Source organism: Caretta caretta, chromosome 4, assembly GCF_965140235.1.
Source record: "Caretta caretta isolate rCarCar2 chromosome 4, rCarCar1.hap1, whole genome shotgun sequence".
Classification (NCBI taxonomy): domain Eukaryota; kingdom Metazoa; phylum Chordata; order Testudines; family Cheloniidae; genus Caretta; species Caretta caretta.
Window position 1 is genome coordinate 106,241,028 of NC_134209.1, and position 19,100 is coordinate 106,260,127.

Here is a 19,100-nt window from a genome sequence, read left to right on the forward strand (position 1 = left end):
GCAATTCCCCGGGGTGGGTCAGACCTTGGCCCGGCATATGGAGGGGCTGCGGCGGGCCCACCGGTGGATCAATCGCGGGTGGGGCCTATGGCGATTTAGGGCAGCGCTGCTCCTAGTGGAGCCCCGTGACCCCGAGCTCCTTCCCTGGGGGGCCCAGCAGCGCCCTGCCTCGGCATACGGGCTCCTGCTGCTCCTGGACTGCGGCCCGAGAGCGGGACTGTGACCGCAGCCCCCAGAAGCGCAGCGTTCCCCGCTCCCTTGCCGTGTTGGGCAGCGGCCCAGGGCTCGGCACAGTCCATTTCTCCCAACACAGGGGGGGACGGAACGGGGCCACCAGTGATCCTTGCCTCTGGATCTGAAGCATCTGAAGCCCATGTACCTGCATTATTGAGGATCGCATCCTGCTCAGCCAGAGAGACTTGGACGCTGAAGTGGACCCCTTGTTGGCGGCGGGGTGGGGGTGGGGGGTTGGAAGTTGGTACGTTCCGGGGCGGGGGAGATAGAGTAGCGCTAGCGCCGCTACTGTCAGTTGCGAGCAGCAGCAGTCTGGCTAACTGCAGGTTTTCGGGGCTCGCGACCGCAGCGTGAGACAGGGTCCAACGGTCTCCCCTTCCCCCGCCAGGCCCTGGCCGCGCGGGCCCCCGGACAGCGCTGCACCTGCACGGCTTCGGGGGCGGCAGCAGCAGCGGCAGGTGCCGAGCCCGGCGCAGGCAGCGGTTTTCGTCCTTTCCGAGCCAGCGACGATGCCCGCGGTGCAGAAAACCGTGTCCGAGATCCGCTCCAGGGCGGAGGGTGAGTGCCACCGCAGCCCCTCCCTGGGCGCTGCGCCGGGGACGCCTCTCTTTAGCTGCCTCCTTGTCCCCGCTCTGTCGGGAGCTGAGCGGCGGCCGCTGGAGCGGTGCTGCACCGAGGGGCGGCGGAGGGGTGAGGCGGAGAACCGCTCCCCCCGGCTGGAGCCCGACTGCGGTTTGTGCCCTGCGCTAGCTGTTGAATGGGCTCCGCTCTGCCCACGCTCGTACAGTGACGCCTATCACCGCGGTGTCTGAATGCCCCCTCCACCTGCAGACCTGCCGCCCGTGCTCGTTTTTTGTCTGTCATCTGCCTCGCTCTTCTCCCTGCCCCTCTGCTGCCCACTCGCCTCAGCTTTGCGTGTGCGCCTCCTTTTTTCACTGCTCTCTCCTCCTGCGTCTGTCTCTCTTACCCCCGCACCTCATGTCTCCCGGCTTCCCCCTCTAGCTAGCGCACACCTGGCAGGAGGAGAGCCCTGGGCCAGCTGTCCAAGCCTGCCTCTCCCTCCCCCCAAATCCAGTCCCACCTGAATACCATTTCTTCACTAAAATGGGAGTTTTTATGATACGTGTTCTGGGTAGTTGGCAAAAAAAATAAAAGTATTTTCATTGTTCTTTAGAGCTAGTATTTGTGTAAGTAAACAACAGCAGTCAGTTCATGTTGCCATCATTGTTTTTGTAGTAGGTTTGGTGCCTGGCTGAATTATGTAACTTCAGTGCAATATTTTCCTTCTTTAAATTATGAACTTGTTTACTTTCCTTGTTCACCTCACTGGCTTTTGCACAGAGTATGTTGTCTATCCATGTCAATGCCGAGCAACAGGAGATGAATGGGAATGCTGTTACCCTGTTGAAGAGTTATGGCTGATTACCTTGACTTTTTCATTCTTTAAAGGATGGTATGTGCATTCTGTTAGTTCATACATGGGACAAAGGATGCAGTCATTCTTAGTGCAAAAAATTATGAGAGGAATTTATGGCACAACTTGCCTGAACGTTCAGGACTGTGTAGATATTGGGCATCTTGCTCAGTTTGGATTCATTAGCCACTAGGTTTAAAAATACAATGAACCGCTTTATAAAAGCAATATATCACAAGAAAGATGTGCATTTTTATTATGATAAATGTAAAAACTGTGTTAATGCAATATTTTAGGCTTGACACACAAATCAAAATTATGATTACTACAGTAGCTGTAATTTTGGACACAAATTATTATTTAGTATTATATATAGCATGAAAGTTCATGTATTCTGGCCAGTGAGACTGAATCATGGTTGCTGTGAAAGTTATAACTTTGAGCGGTAGTAACATTTCATTATTGTAGATTTGCATTTAATTTCTTTGGATATGTTGTAGGATTTCACATTTGAATCAGACTTTTGCACACTATGGGTTGGATTATCCCTAACCCTTACTTGGCCATGCAGAGGAGTAAGAAAGATTATTAAGGCTCTGCCCTTATTTCCCTGCATGTCTGAGTAAGGTCTGCTCAGATTGCTTGGGTAGTGGGTTGGGGAAGGGTTGGATGAAACGGGGTCTACTGTCCTAATATCTCTCTCCCTGCCCTAGCAAGTAGATAGATAGAAGACTTGGCTATACCTGCTGCTTCCTAGGTTCTTTACCTGGCCAGGCACATAAAGAGAGTAGGGGATAAGATGAGCCCTGAAAAGGTGTGAAGTAATTTACTCCAATCCAGAGCAAAGGGGAAACAGATGAAGAATTGTGATATACTGAAGCACAATTCCTTTCTGGTTTACTCCTGTGGTGGCGCAGGGTATGAGATAGGTTTAGTGGTGCAATTTAGCCCTCTTTAATTTTCTAATACTATACTATTTCTATATTTTATCAAATATGTTAATTTTCATTGACAGCTAAGTACAAATAGGAAAAAATACAGAAAAATGTAAGTTCTCTAATATCTCTGCACACTATACTTCTTGTCTTGTTTTGTTTTTTAAGCAAAACCAAAAAACTTTCCTTCTTGAACCATTATGTGGCTACTTTGCCAACAGTAGAAAGAGAAATTGACCAGATTTAGTATCTTTTCCTTCTCTTGGCTCAGTGACATAGTGAAACTAGTTGTGGAGTCATTTGTACTGGCTTTTGAAAATTGTTCAAGCTAAATTATTTTCAAATATGGCTTGCTTGGCTAGTGTGGATAGGGTTGAATCAAATTAGAACCACATACCAAGCTTATGTTTCCAAATAGTTTTTACAAGCAAGTCTTTTACATCGTGATAGAATCCATCTACATTTGTAAAGGAAGCTTTCCAGCAATTCTAGAGTGAGATCCTTGCCCTCATTCTGGTTCCAGTATGCTAGTGTAAAGGGGCTTAAGCCCCAGCCCCAGCTCCCGAAGGATTCCCCAAGGTGAGGCACTGTGGAAGACAGGTGTAAGACTACCTTCTGAGAGTCCTTATGTAAAAAGGCAAAATTGGAGGAATGAATGGTGCTTGGGTAATTCTTGCATTTTAAGTTTCTAAAATGAGTATTTAAAACTGATCCTAATATTAACATCTTGCATACTGTATAACTATGTTATGTGAAAATCTCCTCAGTTAAGCAATGTCTAATGTTTTCAGCTATATTCTATGGAAACTGAATCACCATTTGGGTTGAGTAGAAACATGGTAAGTCTGCCAGTTCTTCATTCAGTCCTTGGAAGAAAAGTGTTCTTGAGTGTGTGGTTTTCCTTTGTTTTCTTTTTGTTATTCCCTGCTCCCTCCTTAAAGGCAAGTGTTGGACGTAGTAATAATATTTGAAATTATTAATACTGATAATTTTTAAACCACCAAACACTAATTTAACCATAAATTTATTTATTAAATCCAAAGGCCAGAGGGTATCTTATGCAGTTGCTCTAAACATGTATAACAGCTTTACAATAAGCAATCAGAAAAGGAGTACTTGTGGCACCTTAGAGACTAACCAATTTATTTGAGCATGAGCTTTCGTGAGCTACAGCTCACTTCATCGGATGCATTCCACTGAATGCATCAAGTACTCCTTTTCTTTTTGCGAATACAGACTAACACGGCTGCAACTCTGAAACCTGTCAATAAGCAGTCACCACATCCAGTACAGTAACTAACAATATGTAGAAGCATGTGATCAGTATACTTACAAATAGGCTTAACTCGGAGGTGCTTAGACCCATATTGGTCTACTCCAGTGTGGTCAGGCAAGTATTAGCAATAAACCACTGTAAGAGTTTACTGTTTATACCCTTTAACAAACAAGTGATGTCATTGCCAATTACTGAGTTCAGCTAAAAACCAATTTGAGACAATTCAAACTTATTTCCAGTCTTAATCCAGATAACATTCACAGACTCCTTTTTTCCCCAGGGTCTTGCTTTTCTTATCATCTTCTCCACCTCCTTGCTTATCAGTAGAACACGGGGAAGGTTTGGGCTTGTTTCTTTTAAGACAGCTTTTCTTTGTGGTGTTACTGCACCTTTTTTACTTTTACTTTTGGAACTATATATCCTTCCCATACTACAAGTAACACTACTTACTATTTCACCGCCTTCATTTACTTGCTGACTGGGGCCTTTTCTCTACTGGCCATGAACTATAAGATGAAAATGTTATTTTCTTAACCAAAATTAGGCTAACTTTATTTTTTTAAGTTTATACTAATCCTACAGCAAGAATAAAAGCATGCACCTTTTTTTAAGGATGAAGCATCTCCACTTTTACCCTGGAATCTTTTTCAGTGTTGTTTGGATTCCAAAGCAGTGCACTTAGAATTGGGCCAAACCTATTTGGGAACTCATAAAGCTAGATAGTGGGGTAGAGTTACTTCTTCTGTCTCCTCCTAGTTTTCCTTTTTCCTTTTTTCCATCCTCTTACATTTTGTCTACCTTAATTCTTAATCTCAGAACAGTTTAAACTAAATCCTGAATCCACTCAGTCATTTCTTAAAAAGAAAAGGAGTACTTGTGGCACCTTAGAGACTAACCAATTTATTTGAGCATAAGCTTTCGTGAGCTACAGCTCACTTTATCGGATGCATCCGATGAAGTGAGCTGTAGCTCACGAAAGCTTATGCTCAAATAAATTGGTTAGTCTCTAAGGCATCCGATGAAGTGAGCTGTAGCTCACGAAAGCTTATGCTCAAATAAATTGGTTAGTCTCTAAGGTGCCACAAGTACTCCTTTTCTTTTTGTGAATACAGACTAACACGGCTGTTACTCTGAAACCTGTCATTTCTTAAAGTGACCCTGAAATGGAATGAGATGTTACATTTCAATCTATCAACAATTTCCAGATTTGCTGTTCTTGTTTACAAATAAAAAATGTTTTGTTTTTCTTATTTAACTTCCACCTCTTCAAACTGACCTGAAAGTCACACAGCGTTCTTTCTGTTTGATGCTTCAGAAAGAGACTGCACATTGGTTAACAGTTTTGTTGATGTGGTATCCAACTCACTCTCCCTTAACTTGATGTCTCTGTAGTAATAACTGGAATAATAAGTAGTAAAAATGTGTGTATCAGAAAAGGAAGTAATTATTATTCTGGATATACAGGGGAAATAATTTTAAATATAAAGGTGCCTTTTTTGCATGTTCAATTTTCAGAGTAGAACTACACTTTGGAATTTGCCACCATATTTTTTTCAGTGCATATGACTGCACTTCTTCGTGGCAAATGCTTTTTCTTTCAGCTGAGGAATGTAAGGATGGGCATGGAGGGAAACCTTTGTTTAAAAATGCATCATTCATCTCTCGTTAAATTTGCTATGGCTATATATTTAGCTGATCTAGAGAATAAGAATGATGCTTCTTGCAGAAATTTCTCTCCCCCCCTCAGACTAGTAGGCACTACTGTTGCAGCATCACAACTCCCACTGTGAGTGTGAAAATTATAATGTTCTTCCTTCTCACAGACAACAGGAGGTTAGCATCACTAGTAAACTGAGCTTCAGAATATTTCGTTACTTAGGGCATGTCTACACGTACAGTGCTGCAGTTGTACAGATGCAGCTGCACTGCTGAAACGTGTTTGGTGAAGATGCTCTGTGCCGATGGGAGAGAGCTCTCTCATTGGCATAATAAAACCACCTCCATGAATAGCAGAAGCAGGCAAAGCTCTCCCACTGACACAGTGCTGTGTACACAAGCACTTATGTCGGTGTAACTTATGTTGCTCAGAGAGATGGTTTATTCACACTCCTGAGTGACAGAAATTACGCTGACATAGGCTATAATGTAGACTTAGCATTAGCTAAATGCAAAAAAGAAGAGAGACCGCTTTCCATTCATCCATAGTCTCCAACAGTGCTGAATTTCTTTTCTGATAGCCTATTGATGGTCAGATGAAATAGGAAGTAGATTGCCTTAACTTAGATAGACATCTGTTTAACTATTCTAACTCAAACTTTAATAAGGAGTTTTGCAATATTTCTTTTTGCAGGGGAGGATATGAGGTGATGGGTCACCTATTTCTGTTTTGTTGGGTTGTTTGTTTTTTTTTAATCTGTACTGTTCATTAACCAATTCTCCCTGGAACAATTGACTCTTCACTTTCAATCATATATTTGTTTATTGTTTCCTCGCAGATTAGTTTCACTTTTTAAATTGTTTCACTTTTACATTTGTTTCACTTCCGTAACTTAATTCTTGCAGACATTTTTGTAATGGTTTGTCTGTGTTATTTTTAGAGGGGATGAAGGGGGGGGAAAGGCAAGGTCAAAGAAAGTTTAATCTAGCTTCCAGGGAGCCTTTTTCACTTGGAGACTAGTGAGAAGTAGAGGGCAAACCATTTTCTTTACCTTTGTAGTCTATTAAACATATAAATAAAACTTGCTTGATTTCAAAACATTAGGCACTTTTAGTAAAGGATTATTTTATTATGAGAATTTTCTCCCGTTCCTAAAACCACATTTTCTTTGTGTATGTGACTTCAGTACTGGGCAAACTAATTGAAACTATAGTAAAGAACAAAATTGTCAGACACAGATGAACATAATTTGTTGGGGAAGAGTCAACATGGTTTTTGTAAAGGGAAATCATACCTCACCAATCCACTAGAATTCTTTGAGGGGGTCAACAAGCATGTGGACAAACGGGATCCAGTGGATATAGTGTACTTAGATTTTCAGAAAGCCTTTGACAAGGTCCCTCACCAAAGGCTCTTAAGCAAAGTAAGCTTAAGGTCCTCTCATGGAGTGGTAACTGGTTAAAAGATAGGAAACAAAGAGTAGAAATAAATGGTCAGTTTTCAGAATGGAAAGAGGTAAGTAATGGTGTCCCACAATAAATCCTATTCAATATATTCATAAATGATCTTGAAAAAGGGGTAAACAGTGAGGTGGCAAAATTTGCAGATGATACAAAACTGCTCAAGAAAGTTAAGTCCCAGACAGACTGTGAAGTGCTACAAAAGGATCTCTCAAAACTGCGTGACTGGACAACAAAAAATGGCAGATGAAATTCTATGTTGATAAATGCAAAGTATTGCACATTGGAAAACATAATCCCAACTACACATGTAAAATGATGGGGTCTAAATTAGCTGTTACCACTCAAGAAACAGATCTTGGAGTCGTGGATAGTTCTCTGAAAACATCCACTCAGTGTGCAGTGGCAGTCAAAAAAGTGAACAGAAAGGGATAGATAATGAGACAGAAAATATCATTGACTCTCTATAAATCCATGGCACGCTCACATTTTGAATACTGTGTGTGGATGTGATCGCCCTATCTCAAAAGAGAGAGGTTGAAATTGGAAAAGGTTCAGAAAAGGCCAACAAAAATCATTAGGGGTATGGAACAGCTGCCATATGTGGAAAGATTAATAAGACTGGGGCTTTTCAGCTTGGAAAAGAGATGACTAAGGGGCGATATGACAGAGGTCTATGACTGGTGTGGAGAAAGTAAATAAGGAAGTGTTATTTACTTCTCATAATACAAGAACTGGGTGTCACCAAATGAAATGAATAGGTAGCAGGTTTAAAACAAACAAAAGGCAGTATTTTTTCCACACAACACACAGTCAACCTGTGGAACTCCTTGCCAAAGGATGTTGTGAAGGCCAAGACTATAACAGGGTTCAAAAAAGAACTAGATAAATTCATGGAGGATAGGTCCATCAATGGCTACTAGCCAGGATGGACAGGGATGGTGTCCCTAGCCTCTGTTTGCCAGAAGCTTGGAATGGGTGACAGGGGATGGATCACTTGATGATTACTTGTTCTGCCCATTGCCTCTGGGGCACCTGGCATTGGCCATTGTCGGAAGACAGGATACTGGGCTAGATGGACCTTTTTTCTGACCCAGTATGGCCGTTCTTATGTTGGTAAAATTTGAGACTGACAGGCTTTTGATTATTTTACAATGAATTATAAGTTTATTTAGAAATTGATTAGTAGACTGGCTTCCTATGACATTAAGTAGATTTTTATGATCCTGTCATGAAAAAGGCATTCAGAAAGTGGTTTATGTTTTAGAAAAATAGTTGAGAATGACATATGAATGTCCTAGCTCATCTCAGTTTAAGATCTGTCCATAATACACAATTGTTGCAATGTGAGACAAGTTTTATATTTTTAAATCTGCAGAATAAAAAAGAAACCTCAGAAAGGTGGTAGATAAATTTCATAAAAATCCTAGTGTGTACACAATGCGAAGATCTCCCATTCAGTTATCTCGTTGCTCTCAGCCTTTTTCTTTCTGAGCTCCCCTCCCCCCCCCCGCCCCCGGCCAAATGCTTTAAAAATTCCATGGCTCACCTGTGCCTATAAAAGCCAGGGCCAGTGTTACGGGATAGGAAGCAGGGCAGTTGCTTGGGGCCCTGCCACAGGAGGCCCCACAAAGCTAAGTTGCTCAGGCTTTGGTTTCAACTCTAGGTGGCGGGGCTTGTGGCCCCAGGCTTCAGTTCTGCACGGCGGGGCTTCGGCTTCCTGCCCTGGGCCCCAGTGAGTCTAATGCCAGCCTTGCTTGGAGGACCCCTAAAACCTACTTGCAGCTCCGCAGGAGGTATGGGCCCCTCCTTGAGAACTGCTGCTGTAGCTGCATCCAGGCCTATAGCTGACCATCTACATGACAGAGAACATAGAATCATAGAAGTTTAGGGTTGGAAGAGACCTCAGAAGGTCATCTAATCCAGCCCCTCTCCCCCCCCACTCAAAGCAGGACCAACCCCAACTAAATCATCCCAGCCAGGGCTTTGCCAAGCCGGGCCTTAAAAACCTCTAAGGATGGAGAATCCACCACCTCCCTAGGTAACCCATCCCAGTGCTTCACCACCCTCCTAGTGAAATAGCTTTTCCAACCTAGACCTCCCCCACTGCAACTTGAGACTATTGCTCCTTGTTTTGTCATCTGCCACCACTGAGAACAGCCTTGCTCCATCCTCTTTGGAACCCCCCTTCAGGTAGGTGAAAGCTGCTATAAAATTCCCCCTCACTCTTCTTTTCTTCCTCTCTTCATAAGTCATGTGCCCTAGCCCCCTAATAATTTTCATTGCCCTCCACTGGACTATCTCCAGTTTGTCCACATCCTTTCTGTAGTGGGGGGCCCAAAACTGGATGCAGTACTCCAGATGTGGCCTCACCAGTGCCGAATAGAGGGAAATAATTACTTCTCTTGATCTGCTGGCAGTGCTCCTACTAATGCAGCCCAATATGTCGCTAGCCTTCCTGGTAACAAGAGCACACTGTTGACTCATATCCAGCTTCTCGTCCACTGTAATCACCGGATCCTTTTCTGCAGAACTGCTGCTTAGCCAGTCAGTCCACAGCCTGTAGCAGCGTATGGGATTTTTCCATTCTAAGTGCAGGACTCTGCACTTGTCCTTGTTTACCTCATCAGATTTCTTTTGGCCCAATCCTCCAGTTTGTCTTGGTCACTCTGGACCCTATCCCTACCCTCCAGTGTATCTACCTCTCCCCGCAGCTTAGTGTCATCCACGAACTTGCTGAGGGTGCAATCCATCCCATCATCCAGATCATTAATGAAGATGTTGAACAAAATCAACCCCTGGGCACTCTGCTTTATACCGGCTGTCAACTAGACATTGAGCTGTTGATCACTACCCGTTGAGCCTGACGATCTAGCCAGCTTTCTAGCCACTGTACAGTCCATTCATCCAATACATACTTCTTTAACTTACTGGCAAGAATACTGTGGAAGACTGTATCAAGAACTTTGCTAAAGTTAACGTGTATATCATGTCCACCGCTTTCCCCATATCCACGAAGCCAGTCATCTCTTCATAGGGTAATCAGGTTGGTCAGGCATGACTTGCCGTTGGTGAATCCATGTTGACTGTTCCTGATTACCTTCCTCTCCTCCAAGTGCTTCAAAAAGGATGCCTTGAGGTCCTCCATTATTTTTCCGGGGACTGAGGTGAGGCTGACCGGTCTGTAGTTTCCCAGATTCTCTTTCTTCCCTTTTTTAAAGATGGGCACTATATTTGCCTTTTTCCAGTCATCAGGGACTTCTCCTGATCACCACGAGTTTTCAAAGATAATGGCCAGTGGCTCTGCAATCACATCAGCCAACTCCCTCAGCACCCTTGGATGCATTAGATCTGGCCCCATGGACTTGTGCATATCCAGCTTTTCTAAATAGTTCTTAACCTGTTCTTTCACGACTGAGGGCTGCTCACTTCCTCCCCATACTGTGCTGCCCAGTGTAGCAGTCTGGGAGCTGACCTTGTCTGTGAAAACCGAGGCAAAAAAAGCATTGAGTACTTCAGCTTTTTCCACATCATCTGTCACTAGGTTGCCTCCCCCTTCAGTAAGGGTCCCACACTTTCCCCAAACCTTCTTCTTGTTGCTATCATACCTGTAGAAACCTTTCACATCCCTTGCTAGCTGCAACTCCAATTGTGCTTTGGCCTTCCTGATTACAGCCCTGCATGCTTAAACAATATTTTTATACCTTTCCCTAGTCATCTACCCAAGTTTCCACTTCTTGTAAGCTTCTGTTTTGTGTTTAAGCTCACCAAAGATTTCTCTGTTAAGCCAAACTGGTTGCCTACCATATTTGCTATTCTTTCTGCACATCGGGATGGTTTGTTCCTGTGCCCTCACTAGGGCTTCTTTAAAATACAGCCAGCTCTCCTGGACTCCTTTTCCCCACATATTAGCCTCCCAGAGGATCCTGTCCATCACTTCCCTGAGGGAGTCAAAGTCTGCTTTTCTGAAGTCGAGGGTCCGTATTCTGCTGCTCTCCTTTCTTTCTTTTGTCGGGATCCTGAACTCCACCATTTCATGGTCATCTTAATTTAAACAAGTTTGTAATAGTTGGATTTGTTGCAGGATGGTACTCAACTTTTTTTGTATGAAGAAAATTTGTAAAATTGTCTGAGTTACAGGTAATTTAAAATTACCTTAGTTATGCAGTAGCAACTCTGTAGTGAAGGTTTCATTATAAACCATATTTATTTAATATAACCATATTTTCATTATAAACCATATTTTTTCCTCTTCTTATAACTTTTTGCTTTGAAATTATTTTTAACTAAAAGAAATTTCAGAGTACATTAGAGGCTTTTTTTAAACTTATTGAAAGCAATTTAGTCCAACTTAAATTATGGCTGCCTAAATGTAAACTGAAGTGTTAATCAGTGTCAGACTTTATTTGGGAGAAGTCCCTCTAGCTAAAAGAAAATCACATTGATTATGATATTTCAAACTTTGCATGTGGATAAACACCATTTAAAAACTAGGGCATAGGTAGATAGTCACCTTTAAGATATTTATTTAAAAAATGTGTTTGCTTGCTATGACATTGTGTGTTTTATGAAGTCTGCATGGTAGCATGATCTCATTGTAAAGCTTAGGCAGACCTCAAAGAGAACAAATGGTGGAGAGAGAGAGAAAACCCTGTTTAACTGCTAAAATTTTCATGGCAGTGTGTCATAAATATAAAGGGAAGGGTAAACCCCTTTGAAATCCCTCCTGGCCAGGGGAAAGCTCCTCTCACCTGTAAAGGGTTAAGAAGCTAAAGGTAACCTCGCTGGCACCTGACCAAAATGACCAATGAGGAGACAAGATACTTTCAAAAGCTGGGAGGAGGGAGACAAACAAAGGGTTTGAGTCTGTCTGTAGTCGTCTTGGCCAGGGACAGAACAGGAATGGAGTCTTAGAACTTTTAGTAAGTAATCTAGCTAGGTATGTGTTAGATTATGGTTTCTTTAAATGGCTGAGAAAAGCATTGTGCTGAATAGAATAACTATTTCTGTCTGTGTATCTTTTTTGTAACTTAAGGTTTTGCCTAGAGGGGTTCTCTATGTTTTTGAATCTAATTACCCTGTAAGATATCTACCATCCTGATTTTACAGGGGGGATTTCTTTATTTCTGTTTACTTCTATTTTTTATTAAAAGTCTTCTTGTAAAAACTGAATGCTTTTTCATTGTTCTCAGATCCAAGGGTTTGGGTCTGTGGTCACCTATGCAAATTGGTGAGGCTTTTTATCCAACATTTCCCAGGAAAGGGGGGGTGCAAGTGTTGGGAGGATTGTTCATTGTTCTTAAGATCCAAGGGTCTGGGTCTGTAGTCACCTAGGCAAATTGGTGAGGCTTTTTACTAAACCTTGTCCAGGAAGTGGGGTGCAAGGTTTTGGGAAGTATTTTGGGGGGAAAGACGCGTCCAAACAGCTCTTCCCCAGTAACCAGTATTAGTTTGGTGGTGGTAGCGGCCATTCCAAGGATAACGGGTGTAATATTTTGTACCTTGGGGAAGTTTTGACCTAAGCTGGTAAAGATAAGCTTAGGAGGTTTTTCATGCAGGTCCCCACATCTGTACCCTAGAGTTCAGAGTGGGGGAGGAACCTTGACACAGTGCAAGACATTTGGAGCTCTCTGAGGAGAGGAGCTGGTGGCATTGCAGAACTCAAACTCTGCAGGACATTGTGAAATAGGCTCTAAACTTGGTGAGCTCCTAATGTCTACATTTTAAGGAAAGGTGTGGGAATGAGCTGTAGCTAGTGGAAAGTAGGCTAGTGGGTATTTTGAAGATCTCCTAAACTTCTGTTTGGGGCCCTTTTTCATTAAAAAATAAAAAGGGAAAATTAACCAATAAAATGTATTTCCTTTAAGTTTAACTATGATATATGGAAATTAACATAAGGGGAGGTAGATAAATATTCAAATATCATTCCAATTTCTTAGTCTCTTAAATGAACATAGATGTGGAAAATATCATATTGCACATTTCAGAATCAGCCTTTGTACTGTCCCTCTGACTTGTTCTTGACCGAAGGCTCATATCATGTCTGGAATTTACGACATTTTTGAAATCATTCTAAATTAAAATAATACATTCTGCAGATACATCAGCTCTTTCCTGTATTGCTCGTTAGAGTATTGTACTGGCTCGGTATGATAACAGGTTCCTCTGAAATGAGCAGCTGATATTTGTACAATAGAGTTGAAAAAAGTGGATATATAGTCTGTATCTGACTTGCACTGGGATGGTCAATAGGGACAGTATAAATGGTATTGTACAGTCAGAGAGAATAAAGTACTTTGGACTTTCTACCACACAAGTAAATGAGTGAATGGTCCTGTTTCTGGAGTGCATATGGGGTAAAATTCCGTAAGGCATAAGCATTGTGTTGGCCCTCTACAAAGAGGTAAATTTCATCCATGAAGATTAAGATAAACTGGCCACCAGGAAATTTAGACTAGAAATTAGACAAAGGTTTCTAACCATCAGAGGAGTGAAGTTTTGGAATAGCCTTCCAAGGGAAGCAGTGGAGGCAAAAGATCTATCTGGCTTTAAGATTAAACTCGATAAGTTTATGGAGGAGATGGTATGATGGGATAACATGGTTTTGGTAACTAAATATTCATGGTAAATAGGCCCAATGGCCTGTGATGGGATATTAGATGGGGTGGGATCTTAGTTACCCAGGAAAGAATTTTCTGTAGTATCTGGCTGATGAATCTTGCCCATATGCTCAGGGTTTAGCTGATCGCCATATTTGGGGTCGGGAAGGAATTTTCCTCCAGGGCAGATTGGAAGAGGCCCTGGAGGTTTTTCGCCTTCCTCTGTAGCATGGGGCACGGGTCACTTGCTGGAGGATTCTCTGCTCCTTGAAGTCTTTAAACTACGATTTGAGGACTTCAATAGCACAGATATAGGTGTGAGGTTTTTTGCAGGAGTGGTGGGTGAAATTCTGTGGCCTGCGTTGTGCAGGAGGTCGGACTAGATGATCATAATGGTCCCTTCTGATCTAAATATCTATGAAAGATATGAAGTGTGGTATCTTGACCATAGCAGGAAGTTGACATGCGCAAGGGTTAAGCTGCTGGACTGCATTTGGTGGTTAAATTCATGACACAAGATGCTGGTGTCTGTGGCGCATAATGGGCAGGTGGATTGGAGAATGATCTGTATTGATAGGTGACTGTCAAGAATCAAGGCATGGGCAGTTATACCTAGTGGTCAGAGCAGTGGCGGTCAGGCCTAGTGGTTTGAGCTGGAGTCAGGGACCAGGAGCCAAGCCAAGGGTTGGGGTCAGAGCCAGAGTCGGGAGCAAGCAGGGAAGCAGGGCTGGAGCAGGATAGGAATGAGGCTTAGAACAAGGCTGGAACAAGGCAGGTACAGGAGTGATCACAGCTGTGGGCATACGCATTGAGCAGCCATCAACCTGCCGTTGTTGCTGAGCGTAAATGCAGACCTGTTTGCCTGACAGTGATGGTTTATGGTATATGTAGTTCATGCTAGAAATATATTACACACAAAGAACTAGAACATTTTTTATAAGTGTTTAGGTATATCTGTGGGTTCCAACCCGCTGATGACCGATATGGATGCCATACAATGGAACTTGTTTTTTCAGTTTACTTTTTAAAACCTAGGTAATTACACACACAAAAACTACATTAAAAGAGCATTATTAATAGATACTTATAGATTCAGTCACTTGTCTTACCTTTTCTTTTTTTAAACTACATAGATCCAGAAGGGACTATTTTAATCATCTAGTCTGACCTCCTCTAGAAACACAGGCCAAAGAACTTCAGCTGGTAATAATTTTACTTCCACTGACATAACTACCCCAGGATCTCTTGAACTGTAAGTCAAAGGCATACCCTAAGGCCGCCAGGCTACCCGAGGCTTCTTGAGTTTGTAAGGCAAATCTTCCATAACTCATTTTATTCTTGTAGGTCTTTTCTGAACCTTTTCCAAATTAGCAATGTTCTTTTAAAAATGTGGACATGAAAACTGGACACAGTATTACAGTAATGGACTAACTAACCCAGTTTATCATGCAACCTGGATCATTCTGTAGAACTTGCCTATCCTTACAATTATTTTCCACTCCACCAACCACTGTGCCTTCTGCCATTTTACAAGCAATTCTTGAGGGATAATTAACAATGGAAATTCCACAATGCCTTTTGATGTCATTTTTCAGAATAGAATCTAATTTAAATTTAATAATTTATTGTTATTACTATTATCCTGTCTCCACTGTGTGCTGTGGAAACTTCAGCTGCAGGTTTCCTCAGAGCTACTGAGCAGAACTTCAAGCATTTACTGCCAAAACACTGAACTGTATGGTGATAATGTATACCATTCACTGACAAGAAGGTGGAGCTCATTGGTATGGATTAATGTATTTGAAATTAAAAACATTAACAGGTGGTAATATACATCTAGTATATTTTAGGTAATATTTGTGTAAAGCCATTTTATAATTCTAGTAAAACATAATGAAGCATACATTATGATGGATTATCATTGTTTCTTGATGCTTTATCCCCTTATTCATGCCTAATAATGCTCCCTCTGTGTCTTATTGCTTAATTATCACCACTCAATTGCTGAATTAATCTGCAATTAGTATGCAGTGGTTTAGGGGATATAGGTATATGTGTGTGTGTATGTATGTATAGATAGATAGATAAAGATACAGATATCATTGCAAGAGTGACAGATAACTATCTTTACATCAGCTGTACAGCCAAAATTCTTTCACGTCTTTTTTTTCTTTAACCAGAAATCTCTTACTTGTACCCTGGAATCAGAAAGCATGGTTTGTGGCAAATTGCTTTGATCTAATCGTCTCTTTTGGGTGCTAAGAGAGATGTAGATTAAGAGCTCAACTGCTAATAAATTTTAATTACACAGATATGTAAACACTAAATTATAAATGAGTTTGTCTAGAGGAAGATCACTATGCTATTAACTTTTTGTTCTTTTGCTGAAGCAAATTGGTCAGGGTGCAGTGAAAAAGAAAAACTGGCTTGTAGCAGCTTAAAAAGCTCATGTGGAAAGCTGTTGTAGAGTAGAAAGAATGTGATCAGTATAACTAGAGGTATGTAGTGATGTGCGTTCTGAGGTTTTATTATTAATTTACTAGTAAAGAAGGCAATTCCATCATTTTTATTGTTTATGGCTGTAGGTTAGTTAGGGCTTGTCTACACTTACCGGAGGATCGACACTGCAGCGATGGATGCATTGGCGTTCAATTTAGTGGGTTTAATGAAGACCCGCTAAATCGACCGCCAATCACTCACCTGTTGACTCCTGTACTCCACATGATCAAGAAAAGTAAGGGGAGTTGATGTCTCTTAGTGTGGACTCCGCGTAAGTAGATCTAAGCTAAGTCGATTTGAGTTACGTTATTTACGTCACTCAAATTGTGTAGTTTAGATAAACTTTTCCCTTTAGTGTAGACAAGGCCTTAGGCTAGTCTTCCTCGTTTGTTCAGTTGAGGCACTTGATATCTGACTAGATTTTTTTTTCTGTTAGGATATTTTCACTATCAACCCTAGAAAGATATATTTAGCAAAGATTAACCAAAATATTTCTTCGCTGGTGTACTATTAATAATAATAATAATGATATTATATTATGTTCTGTAACTTTGTAAAGCTCCAAACATTTCAGAAAGCCACATGGTTGTTGCACCAAATAATTTACAGTCTGCAAATTAGGCAAAGATAGCCTATGAACATAGGCAGAGGATGGAGAATTAGTATATATTAAAAGGATGTAGTTATAATATTCCCTTTTACACTTTAGAGTTCAATTTTACATTCAGTGACAATGTAATGGTTAATGTAACAAGGAAGAAGAGCTTTGAAATTGATATGTGGAATGATTTAGTATTTGTGCACAATATACAAGTTTAACCTTAATTCTGAATGTTCTCTGTTTACAGTGCTTGATTTGGGGATAATTACAACATCTCTGTAATATATTTTGCCCTGAATACTGATAGGTACTTTCAGACTTAACTCAAATTTAACATAGATTTTTGTCTGGGATTTTTTTATAAGGTATGAATTTTTAATGAGTGAATGCTAAACAAGAAACCCAAAGAGAGCCAAGGGGTATACCTTTTTTGTCTTTAAAACATTATTTTACATTAATAAGTAAAAGTGTATTTTCATTTAGTCATCTAATAAGCAGATACTCAACTGACAAAATATAATTAAAATTATTTTATATTTTAAAGGCTACGGGAAGACAGATGATGTTTCAGAAAAAACTTCACTTGCTGATCAAGAGGAAGGGAGAACTGTATTCATCAATCAGCCTCAGTTGACCAAATTCTGCAATAATCATGTCAGGTATTATGTTTTTATAATGTTTAGTGTTAATAAATATTAAAAATATGTATGTAGTGCCATAACTTTGCATGTTACTTTACAAAGACTAAGTAAAGACAGTGTTCCTGGCCCAGTTAACAAGTTTAAACAGAAAATGGACATAACATATACAGGAAAAAGTAGAGAAGACACAGACTCACAATCAGGCTTCTTTGTTTTAGTGAATTTTGGGTTATGCCTGCAAAGGTGTGATTGCAAACCTGTTGATGTACTTGAGCTAGCTTTGATATAGCTAGCTCAAGTAACAATAGCACTAAAGACGAGGCACCATGACCTTGGGTCCGTACTTCAGCGGCGAGCCTGTGCTACAATGACTTCACTGCTATTGTTACTTGAGCAAGCTAGATTAAAGCTAGCTCAGGTATGTCTACGCGTGCTGCAGTCACACCGCTGATTGCAGTTTAGACTGCCTTAGTTTCTGATGTTTTTAAATACCTAATGATATGAAAAGTGGATTTTCAGGAGACATCTGAAAGAGTGAATATTCTTGAAGGGGGATTTATTTCAGCCTGTATGTAATATCATGAAAAAGTCATGAAGGATAGAATGGGAGGATACAAAGAGAGTAACGAGGTAAAAACTGGGTACAGCACATTATTTGGAAACTACTTAGAGAAGTACTTTGGCTATAGAATCAAAAGTCTTTTCTCAAACTTTCACTTTGAATTTACAATGCAGTGAAAATGTTTGAAAGAGCAGAGAAGCATTCTGCATACTATTGTTATTTGCGGTGTACCTAAAAAGAATGCTGTGGCTACACGGTAGTCCAAAACTTTTGGTTTGTTCTCAGACTACAGACTAGAAATCTGCATTGTAACAAAATAACTATTGGATATTTGCACACAAGTGACCACACTGATCTCTAGCTTCAGTACTGTCACAGGGAATAGCATTTTAAACTGGAGTAGAATTTACTCACACCAAAATACGTAACAAGTGGCATGTTTTGTTGTCCCCATGCCTTGTTGTCCCATTGTATAGATGTGTGGGGTAATAAAAGTAATGCTAGGTATGCGTCGGGCAAACTACGGCACGTGGGCACATCCGGCCCGCGGGACCGTCCTGCCCGGTCCTTGAGCTCCTGGCCGGGGAGGCTAGTCCCTGGCCCCTCCCCTGCTGTCCCCGCTCCCCCGTAGCTATGCCACTGCGCGGACAGTGTGGCTTGTGCCCACCCACCTCCCAGGCTTTCCAGTAAGCCAGTCCTGCCGCTCTGAGCGGCATGGTAAGGAGGCGGGGAGCGGGGGGGGGGGTTGGATAAAGGACAGGAGGTCCCGGGGGCAGTCGGAGGACAGGGAGCAGTTGGATGGGGCAGTCGGGACGGGGAGCAGGGGGCGGTTGGATGGGGTGGAGGTTTGGGGAGGGCGGTCAGGGGATGGGGAACGGGGGAGTTGAATAGGCATGGGAGTCCTGGGGGGCCTGTCAGGAAGCGGGGGTGTGGATGGGGTTGGGGCAGTCAGGGGACAGGGAGCAAAGGGGGTTGGATAAGGGGTGGGGTCCTGGGGGGGGGGCGCGGTTAGGGGCGGGGGGTCCCAGGAGGGGGCAGTCAGGGGACAAGGAGCAGGGTGGGTTGGATGGGGAAGGGGTTTTGAGGGGGGCAGTCAGGGTGCGGGAAGTGGGAGGGGGCTTATAAGGGACGGGGGCCAGGCTGTATGGGGAGGCACAGCCTTCCCTACCTGGCTCTCCATACACTTTTGCAACCCCAATATGGTCCTTGGGCCAAAAAGTTT

General features: G+C 42.1%; 1 protein-coding gene across 4 annotated transcripts in view; it reads left to right on the plus strand.

Moving 5' to 3' along the window:
* Window positions 1–550: 550 nt before the first annotated feature.
* Window positions 551–19,100, plus strand: part of ATP8A1 (ATPase phospholipid transporting 8A1) — a 249,471-nt gene continuing 230,921 nt past the window's right edge. For 2 of the 4 annotated variants that reach the window (XM_048848472.2, XM_048848473.2), the window contains exons 1-2: window positions 551–792; window positions 17,220–17,334. In XM_048848472.2, the coding sequence (XP_048704429.1) occupies window positions 744–792; window positions 17,220–17,334 (164 nt within the window). In that variant the 5' untranslated portion in view covers window positions 551–743. The remainder of the gene's footprint in view (window positions 793–17,219; window positions 17,335–19,100) is intronic. The other 2 variants (XM_048848471.2, XM_075127954.1) reach the window with 1 other exon arrangement.